Source organism: Ischnura elegans, chromosome 5 (assembly GCF_921293095.1).
Source record: "Ischnura elegans chromosome 5, ioIscEleg1.1, whole genome shotgun sequence".
Taxonomy (NCBI): Eukaryota; Metazoa; Arthropoda; class Insecta; order Odonata; family Coenagrionidae; genus Ischnura; species Ischnura elegans.
Window position 1 is genome coordinate 25253986 of NC_060250.1, and position 11359 is coordinate 25265344.

At 37.9% G+C, this 11359-nt stretch overlaps 1 protein-coding gene across 3 annotated transcripts in view; it reads left to right on the plus strand.

The window, feature by feature from the left end:
* Window positions 1-7749, plus strand: part of LOC124158599 — a 176338-nt gene extending 168589 nt beyond the window's left edge. For all 3 annotated transcript variants that reach the window (XM_046533758.1, XM_046533759.1, XM_046533760.1), the window contains one exon: window positions 5814-7749. In XM_046533758.1, coding sequence (XP_046389714.1) covers window positions 5814-6302 — 489 coding nt within the window. In that variant the 3' untranslated portion in view covers window positions 6303-7749. The remainder of the gene's footprint in view (window positions 1-5813) is intronic.
* Window positions 7750-11359: the final 3610 nt, after the last annotated feature.

Below are 11359 nucleotides of genomic sequence, written 5' to 3' on the forward strand. Positions count from 1 at the left end.
ATACAACCACAGCTGAGGCCCTCACAAGAAAAGATAACAGAGAAGGTTTGGTTTTGAAAAAAAAACTGTTTCCTTTACATTTCTCCTTATGACCTCCTTTTTCATAGTTCAACCTCAGATATCCCCTAAGCAATATAAATGAGGCTGCATTTTCTGATATTTTAATGTTCTTCACAAATAAAAAAATATATAAATGGGAACATCAAAGAAGCACCTAGGCCCCACTGGTATTAACACCCTCTAAAAGTAAATAATGATTAACAGTGGCAAGAGTGAGAAAATAGTCATCAGAGGTACGACACAGGGAGAAATAGTGACCATCCATTCGGCAGAAAAAATAATTTTTACAACATGTTACGGAAAATTTCCCTTTCCCATAATTTGAAGCTTGTTGGCTAATATGTACCTGCATTAAAATTAGTAAGAATTGGTTTCTCACCCCCAGCTTTTGATCCATATGTAAGCATATCCTAATATATATTGCATGCATTGTTTCTTTTTGTGACCAAACCAATGGTTCTTGTTTGTAGATAATTCCTTTCATGAGAGAATTCATTGTGTGAATAATTACTGGAAAATAACTTAATTAAATATTTACCCCTTTCCTTCCTCTTTCACCAGTGGGTTTGTGAAAGAAATCAAATGACATCAAACAATCAAGTTATTATAATGTACATATATTCTATAAAGACTTGCTGATTAAATTCATGCATTCTAAAATCAATCCTGAAATGCTCAGTTGCCCTCATGCATATTAAATTAACATATTCTGGAAATTGCAATCTTTGGAGATGGTGAAGGCAAATTTCAGTCAATTTCAAAAGTCAGTATTGATCCTTGAAAAGTCAATTCACTTTAAGTTAGATAATAGCTGTACCTGATGGGCAATGATAATTTGAAAATATAGAAAAAAACTGAAAACAGTTCAAACTTCTGGAAAAAATTCAAAGACTGGTATTCTATTAAGGCTGATGACAAGCTATTTTACTCTACATTGATCATCAAAAACAAAGCTTGAATTACATTCATTGCCTTTCTAACATGCACAATACTATTCCGTGTGGTCTGGGCATCTTTGCAGAAATTAATTACAGGAAAATCATAAATATGAACACTTCATCATTTCAGCATTATATATTCTTAATCCATCAATCGCTGTTACTCTAGGAATACCAGTTGGGCTGTACCCAGGAGCGTCACATGAATAACTTGCAAAAAAATTCATCATTATCCCTGCATATGAATACAACTAATGAACAAGGAGATGGGATCATGCCTGAATTTATATTGGAAAAATGAAAATATTATAGGAATTAATTGAATGTGCACAAATTATGACAGGCAGAAACACACAATCAAGTTTAACTGATGTCATGATCTTTGGAAAAGCAGTAGGGATTCCTATTTTCTTCTCCTAGCTTTAGGCCTGGCAAAACAATGACAAATGAAACTACAATTTACCATATCTAAGGCCTCTCCCACTCCAAAGCAAACTTCTGAAAATGTAAAGAACTCACGTAAACAAATGAATAACTCATCAGTTCAAATTCTTACAATGGCCTTTTTAAGTAACACATTCCTAATGTCCACTTCTAAACACAATGTCCCGCAAAAAATTAAGGCATTATCTAAAGCTAGGGTATGTATTTACTCACCATTTAGATGAATTGAGGTGAACTGCTAATTGACTTCCTTCCAATATTTTGTAAAAATACATAATGTGAATGCAAGAAAAAAAAGGAAATAAAATCTCCTAAACCAGTTATCTAGCTACCTATCAAATGGGAGTAAAATTTTATGATAGCTGGACAAGAGTAGTATTAAAATTTAAGAATTTAACGCATACTTCATTCTAAGTCTGGCTCTTGTAGGGTGATTGCCATAGATTTCTCTCAGTACATGGCTACTTAAGTATATGGTTAAAAAATCACGTTCAAAGGTTTTGATTCCAATTTTTAATGCCTCTCATAACATTTCTTTTTTAAAGATAGGTAGTTATCTTTGTTTTGACAAAAACTCCACTTAGAGTGGATCCTCCTTTACTGGAAACAATACTTTCACTTGTGATATGTACTAATTAGCCCGATCCTGTATTCGAGGAAGCACTACATTCATCCAAGGAATCTAGACACTACATATACTTTCACCTGATCTTCTGCCCAAGTTTCCATTAGTCTTTCCACAGAAAGCACAAAAAGTGAAACATCATGCTACATTTAGCAAAACAAGGTAATAATTCGGAAACCTCATAAATTGGAATTCAAACTCCAGAAAACATATTTTAGGGAACATGAGTCATCACCTTGTTAACTTTGTGGAATATTATGCAATTAATCATGAAAAGCATACTAAATAATACTGTGCAATTTTTTACTAAATTAATTTTGACCCCAGTCTGGGTTTCAATTTAACAACATAATCTTCAGGCCACCTTCAACACTCTGAAAGTAATGTTGTTTCTTTTGAACCCGGGTCTGGGTTAACATTTATTTTGTGGAAAAACACACAAGATCATTTCAGTACGGATTAATTTTACTCCATCTCGATGTAATCTTTGGATTCATTAATTAATGAAAAGGATTGCAATCAAGTACCTTTCCATTATGAATTTATTGAGGAAGTATCATCGTTCATCCGATTCTGATAAATGAAAATTCCTCAGAGAAAAAACTATGTAATGAGATGTCTGAGATAGAGTCGTTTACCTGTGAACACGTTGTGGTGGCTGCCCCTGCAGTTGGACCACCACCCGTTGCTGGACTCGGTGGGCTGCTCTGTCTGCTGTCCATTCCGGGGCCCTGGTGGTGTGGGTGGGCCTGCCACAGCCCTCGCCCTGCACCCACTGGGCCGCCACGCTTGGAACCTGCCGCTCATTCGGGGCCCTCCCTCCTTCGTTGAGATGCGTTGCAACTCCGTCTGCTGAGAGTGGTGGATGCAGGTCGACCGAGGTTCGATCCTGGCTTTCATTGGTCCACAAATCCACTCTCACTCGAATGGGCTCCTGCCAAAGGAGGTGCCAAAAGAATTTATTCATAGCTTTTGGAATAAATGAATGAATACCTTGATTCTAGATACATACCTGGAAAGAGATGAATACTTTGAATACTCTATTAACCTACTTGATCTCTCAAATCGCAACATGCGTGTGTGCTTGAATGAAGACGTACCTAGATGAATGCCATTTGAAACTACATGTGTGCACAGTAAATATTATCTATAAGGAATACCTGAATGAATGCATCCGCAAGGACCCTTGTGGTTTCTTTGGTATTTTTCTTGGAAAATATTGCATTCATTTTATAAATTTGTGTACTTTTGTAAATATTTGGGTGGGAACACAAGAATTCCTCAGGGTATTCAAAATTTCACTGGGGTACTCAAATAAAAATGAATAAATACTTACGGCACAACCCTACACCTACCCCTTGCGATGAGCCACATGGGGCCTCACTGCACCCAGCACCACGCACACCCTGCACACCAATCTCACAAACCAAGAGCTTGAAATGCACTAATTCATGTCAAGCACTTTTCCGCAATTTATATATTCAGAGACATAGATTTCCAGGTAAGAATCTACAGGGATGTTCCTGGAATTACCATTTAGCTCATTCCTAACCTACTTTCTCTATAGGTACTCCTATAGAGGTACTACTATAGGTACGATAGGTACTCTCCTTGATGAATTTTCTCGTGGAATAGAGCTGGAGCATAATTTGCTATAATTTTATTAGCTGTAACTGATTCTAGTTGTTTTCAGTCCTAACTAGTTGTGAGTGCCATAGGCAGAGTGTTCATTATAGAAGTAAACAGCTGATTTCATTCACTACCACTAGCTCTAGTTCAATTTTATTAGGAGCCAACTATAGAGTCAACATGAATTTGTCACCAATACATCAATTATCTCCAATAGGTGGGCAACATCTTTGAATAGAAACAAAATTCTGCTGGTAATGTGCACCGCATAGTTATACTCTGATATATCCTCTTTTCCTGAAATCACCCTGGAGGTAAGGTGTATTTGTGGGTGAGAAACGCAGCAATGTATTTCCTTGAAGATAGATAGGCTGCTGGGTAAAACACCTACCAAATTGGGGAAATTTCAGCATCAATGAGAGTGATTCTACACCAAATTTGTAAATATAAATGAAAATTCCGAGCACAACCTTTTTTATATGATCACATCACTTCTTCTTTTATGTATGTCTTTTATTTGGGCTTGAAATCATGCATTTCTTTTACAAATACATACATACATTTTGATGGACTTCGAGTTCCCTGGAATGTCATTATCACTGGACTTACTTATTTTCATATAAGTTCATTTAGCTGCTCATAACTAACTGAAAAGTAATGGGCTAAAAAAGGCCATTAAAGAAATTTTGTTAAAAATTCAAAATAGATGACAATAAGTGTAAGTTGGAAAAGGTACCTAGCATTGTGAACTAGCTAAATGAACTTATATGAAAATGTGTAAGTCCAGTGAGAATGACATTCCAGGAAACTCGAAGTCCAACAAAATGTATGAACATATATGGGATATTTATACTTCAGTTTCCTTTTCTCGCTCATCGACAACCACACCATCAAATTCACACATCATAACCAATCCTCTGCTATGAATCAAAGCTCACTATCCAGGGTGCCAGCTGAGACTTCCAAATGTACCCTGTGAGAAAGCTTGGTAAAAAAGAATGGTAACTATTTTTGGCTGGATGTTCAACACAAGACCTAAAGTTTATTGTGTCTTCCATTCATCATTAACTTCTCTGCCTAGACAATCACTCTAAAAATCATCATCATTAGAAAGATATTTTATTTTTGACCACCATTGTCCCATTACCCCCTTTACAGGATTTTTGGGAAGGATTAAAGCTTTTTAAGTAAACTCTTGAATTGCAATGAGAATCTATGTGTCCATTCAAATACAGTGAAACCTCTATTTTACACTTTTGAATGGACCACTTACAAAAAGTGCAAAATTGAGGATATTGTAAAATCGAGTATCATTTTCTAAAGGCGATATTGTTTGGGACCTGATAAAAACTGTGTAAAATCAGGGAAAATGTATAATGGGGGAATGTAAAATCGAGGTTTCACTGTAGTTTTTGAACACATATAGATAGCATATTCATTTACAGTTAGCCGCTATTACCCTCAAAAAGACTTATTCAATGCATCCTACTCCAAATAGGTAACTCACAGTGAGTTTATCCTAGACCCATTCCCTGCTTTCAGATATCTCCAAAGATACTGCAAAATCATTTCCCATTATACTGCAAAAAAATCCCTATATTTCAGTATGCATGCCTATTGCATTTTATAACAGCTATAAACAAAAACTGAATGAACATCTAGATCATGAATCCTACTTAATAGCAATGAATGGGGAGGCATGACCTGCTAAAGAGATATCATGGCACCAAACTCATATTTACTACCATGCACAAATACAGTACAGGAATCTTTTTCAGGATTCTAACAGAGTTTGCTCCACATAGACATTTCAACAATTAACTCTTATGTTGCCCTTAAGGTCAGCACCTGCATTAACTACATAAATGCCCATGTACAGTCAATTCTAACCCACTTAGAATCCGAGACAGAGTCCTGTTCGCATTTCACTGAGAAATCTTAAAGTTATTCATGCACACAGTCTGGTTTTTTTCATCTTCCTACCATGAGCAAACCTTTGACATTATCAACAGTGCACTTTTAACCATAATTCATAGCTTCCCATGCAGAAACATGGCCACATCCAATATTCTCTGTCACATAAGAATACTTCTAATAATAAATCTTTCCTTTGACAGCACCTGCACTGGTCCCGCCTAGCATCATCAGCCCGCTTCGACTACGCACCGCCACCCGGAGCTCGCTTCTCTCGGCCAAGAATCAACTCGGTGTTCGCTGCCTACGGTGCAAGCAGCCTCGCGGGGGGAGCCACCGGCGGTGGCAGTAGTTGGGGAGGGCTCAGCTATGGGCACGGGGGTGGCATGGGCCCCAGGAGTCACTACGGGGGCAGCAGGTACGGTGGCGTGGGGGCGACCTCCAGTGGCGGTGGCTACGGCGGCCTCTACTTTGCAGCCTCCACCGAGTTTCCTGCTTGCAGGAAAGCACGGAGTGCAGAGAACATCCCCATGGGCCCCTTAGTGGTGCTACCAACACCACCAGGAGATGGCGAAGAGAAGCTTCCGGATTACGATGAGGAGAGGAAGAAGGATGAAGAGGAGAAGAAGTGGGACCGGGCGCCACCAGGCGAGGAGGAGATAGAGAGTGGTGCGGCTGCCAAGGAACAGTAGAGCAGACGTGAATGATGGGAGCATGCCAAATGGAACCGTGAATAGGCATTTGAATACCCAGATGGATACTCAGCTGACTATACATATACTTGTCTATGCGTAGGCAGCAGTTTTCACCATAACACCAAACCAACTGACCACTCAAGGAGACAATCTAAGTATCTGCCCAGGTCATGAGGAATTCTGGTCAAATCACCAGAGTACCACTCTGTGTGCTTCAATAAATGTATTCAGGAAAATTTGGCAAACTCCTAGTAAAAGATGTGGAATAAGGATCATCATCAAAGATGAATAATGATGGTGCACCAATGTTGCAATGTTCGCTGCATCGCAAGAGCTCTCAGGGAATGGACAAATGAAAATGCAGCCAGGAAATTGGGTGGTATGAGAACAATCAGTTGCTTCCAAAGAGGGAGCAAGCAACTACTGCGGTTTGTCTTTCAGTGATTTGTGCAGCGTTATTGGTGATGTTGCTTTTTAAATCCAGGTACTCAAATGATACTGTAATATGTGATCGGCCACAAACTGGACCAATCATACATTTCAGTTTTACACTTGAGGTGTAAGCAAAGATTTTTCATGTGGATCCAATGCCTCTGCTGTGCAGCAAGAGATCAAGGATCCCAAACATATCCCAGTTGGATACACTTCCTTGTTTTCTTTGAAAACAACTGTTCATTAAACTATAACCTCCATCACCCAATAATCTCATCTTTAATGCATCATTGGAATTTTTGAAAAAATAACAATTTAAAGAGTCCGTAAGGCCATGATAAGCCTTTTACCATCAGGAAGCATGAAAACTGTTGTGCACATGAAAATCTTCCATTCAGATTAATGAGTATGTACAGAATAGTTAGCCTCCATGAGTAAATAGGTGAATCAAAAAAAAACATGAATGGTTCTTGAGTTCGTGTGTAAGCAAGTGTGAGTGTGAGTGAAAATAAGAGGATAAAAAAGAACTCTGGTACTGCAAAAAGCCAGAAAGTGTATGAGTTGTAATATATGCATGTAAAATGCTCTGAAACACAGACTCTTCTTACAAATAAATGTAGACATACCATATACATATATGAAACTTACATAATGATATAACATTCAATGTATTTGTATTTGATTTACGCTGTTCAATAAGAAAACCATCTCCTCAATGAACAGAGGATCTTTGATACTGGCACTGATAAAATTGCAAGAATTTACTGTTACAAAAAGTAATATATAATCTGTCCTGTACAGCCTTGACAATTTTCCTAAAATTTATAACAACCACCTCAATAACCAACAAAGGTGCTTTTCAAATAATTTTATAATTCATATGGTACCTATTTTTCTGGTGTCTCTCATGTTATGTAACCATATAGGTACCTATGTTCATATGCAACGCAAATATTTAAAGGTTTCTGTCCAACTCCTTGAGTAATTGATTAAATAAAAGTAATAAAGAAAATATATATCTTTGGCAAAAACCTGCATGTAATCATATACAGCCAATAGCTACGATACTATCGAGTTTCACAGAGAAAAATAAGCATACCACATCCCTACACTTTCTGTAACTTGTCATCCAACTGTAAAAGTCAGATTTCTTTATACAAAACTCAATTAGATATGTACAGGGAGACTACTGAAATTAATTGGTGCATTGAAGTGGAGGAACCAGTTGAATAACCGAATTACACAATTTAACAATGTGAAATCTCACCATAATAAACCCCTCCGCATAGAAACCTTCCTTGGAACATAGTCATAGGTTAGGCCACACAATACATGCAAAGAAAATCTCAGAGCAAAAACCAATACGTACTTATTTCATTTCAGATTATAAAATACACTAATATTGTAACGTAACGTCGTAAAATCTGGTTGATTTTTCACGTAAGTCCAGACAAGGGAAATACTCCAACCGTCGGTCACATGCTGGATCAGGGTAAGACTCCACAAACAAGAAAAAACAGCTCACAAGAAAAAGGTAGCCAAAAACAATTTACGAGTTATTACCGTACGATATCTATTCAAAGTAGAGTATTCAAAAAAATCAGAAGTATTACAGAAAACAATGATAGTAAATTCATGATCCCAAAGGAAACATTACCAGCTAAATACCAGCAGAAAATTGCTCTAAAAAATCTCATGCCTCACAAGACATGTGACTCCCAGCAGGTCACGACCAGAAAGAGGGCTCGCCTATGCAAGGCGAGACAGCATTTGAGGGGAGGGCTTCTTCCAGGGAGTGGAGGGGTAGCCAGGCGAATTCAACAACCGCCCACTGATGCGTCACTGCCCCTGCAGAAACGGCCGCTCCGCAAAACACCATTCCCTGGTTTTGAGACAACAGCCAGCACCCAGAATTTTCCCCTCAACTTCTGGGTTGGAGACATCAGAGGAATCAGAGGGATAGTTCATTGGAACACATGGAGGGGAAGGAGATACTGGGGTGAGGTGTTGGAGGGAGAGAGAATTGTGATAGGACAATGGTAAAACTTCTCACTCCAAGTGCAATACTAAGGCCTTAGCACCGATTTCCCCTTGCTTGCCAAGGAGAAGTATTTCTCCGCAGTAGTCCTATATAAGTCTTGCATTGCAGGTAGGCTGGTTCGGGGCTGGTTCGGAGGCTGTTTCGGAGGCTGAGTTTCCAGAGGCAGGGTTTTCAGAGACAGGATTTTCCAGAGACAGGATTTTGCGAGACAGGATTTTGCGCGAAAATCCTTTGCGCGAAAAACCTTAGCGCGAAAAATCCTTAGCGGGAAAAGTTCTGCGGATAAGTTCGGAGGAAGTTCGAGGAATTTCTGGGGGGGGGGGTACCAGAAATTTTTGGGGGGGGGGGGGACACTAAAAAATGCCACAATATATTCTCACATGCTAGCATATAAGTGACCTCTTTGAACCAATGTTAATAAGAATAATATAAAGCAAAGTAAAGTAAAAAAAGAGTTTATGATAGACCTTTGCCACAATTAGCATTGGCCAATTCCACATTCCTGGTCATCTCTAACACTTGGCTGGCATATATGCACAACACTAAAGGAGAAAATATACTTTGGATGCAAGATATTTGCAAGAAAAAGTTACATAACATAATACATGCAAATGATACACATGTAATAAACACCTCAGATGTTAAAGCACCACTCACCCACCAGCATGGGTAGAAAAAATTATCAAAATTCAATCTTCAAAAAGTTGATCGGTGAAACTTAAAGGTTACTTATTTTAAAAAGGAATCATAGTTAAAGATAAAAGTTAGCAGAGTTCCAATAGACATTGGTGCAATGGGAATAATATTAAGGCTCACTTCTTATTTTAGAGAAGCCTTTGCAACACCTACCTATTTTCAAACTACAGAAAAATCATCCATTCAAAATTTCCATTTCTAATCCATCCCATTTTGTAAGTGAAAATTTGTCCAATTGCATAGAAAAATCCTTCACAGTATATAAACTGACCACCTGAAGGCTACTGTAATACATACATATTATCCTTTTATTTTTATCCTGTTGTTTGAGAGATGATCAACGCTGCTAGTTGCATGTAAAATATTTTTTTAGCACTTCCCCAAATGGCTACCACAAGAACTTCATTTTGAAAGTGGTTTTAGTTTGATCAATCAACTAAAAAATAGAGAGGTTTTACTGCATTTTTCAAAGAAACTTATCAATTTTTATGGTTCATGAAAGTACCCCTTCAGAATTACCTAAAACTTCTCCAGAACCAAGTAGGTAGCTGTCACACCCACTAGACCTCAATCTTAAAATATTTTTGGCAATTTCACAATAAGAATTATTTGTCTTACAGAAACACTATTCCCTTTAATGCCTTTACAATGGAGTCAACATACAAAAGCATACAGGTACACATTCTGTGTACCAAAAACCCAACCAGGCAGAATCCAAACCTGTAACCTCAGGTTTGGCAGGCAAGGGCATTATTCCACCACCATGGGAACAGGCAAGAGGAAAATGATACCTCCAAGAGAAAATTTTTCTCCAATTCAGACGAATGACTAACATTAAAGTCATCAAAATCATGCAAGCTTTTTGGGGAATAGTAATGATGCTTACAAGTACAAAGACACATTGTAAAAATTGAGTCACTAAGCCCTAATAAAACTGAATTCATTTCTTCCTGGCTGAAGGGTAAAACCTTTAAAATTAATATAAGACATAATACCCTCCCCAGTAAAAAAAAGCCAAAAAATGAGCTGAAAGCTTTGTAAACCTCATCAGTAAATTTTCATCGCCATTTCACAGCCTAGGAACCACAGGGAGAGGAAATCCCCCCCCAAATCAGAGAATTCTTTAATCCCAAGGCTAATAACTCAACACTATTAAACAAAGTATTGTTAACAGAAAAGGTGCTATAAGTCTTCTGAGGCCCTCAATGTTGAAAGTGAATAAAATTTTGATTGAATATAAGACATCCAACTCTTCATGGTTGTCATTTTAATGGATTTTAAAACATAGAAAACACAGTTCTTAAAAAAAAAGAGGAAAATAGATTTTTAAAAGACGAATGCATATTATTTCACCAGTGAATGAATAGTGCCTGCAAGACTTCACAAGTAACTGATAAAAATATTTCTGTCACTGACTGCATTGCCAGATTCTGATAGGTGATCAAACTCGACCCAGTTTCTCATCTGTAAATTTTGAATTAACAGCATTGCAGTTCTAGTTAATGTCACAACTGAACATGAGGATGATAAACTGATTTTCAACCTTTTAGGAGATATACCAGACAATTAAGATTTAACTATGTATAATTTTGTTACTTCTGATAGTTGTAATAAGCAAAAAAAATATGAAATGGGTCGACAACTTAGGATGAACTCTTCAAAACAGATGGGTTCCAAAATGATGGAATGGGTTGGATTGACAAAGTCAGGGTGTAGTTGATAATGTAGTTGGAAATACATTGGAAGTAATGTACTGGAATAACGAGGAATGTGCTTTGGGTGGGTATGGGGAGGCAGGGGACATTCCCCCCCTCCAGCCAACAGGGGGGGGGGAAGGTGGGGAGGCAGAGGGATAGTCACCAGTCAGTATTCAGTGACTTGTCTC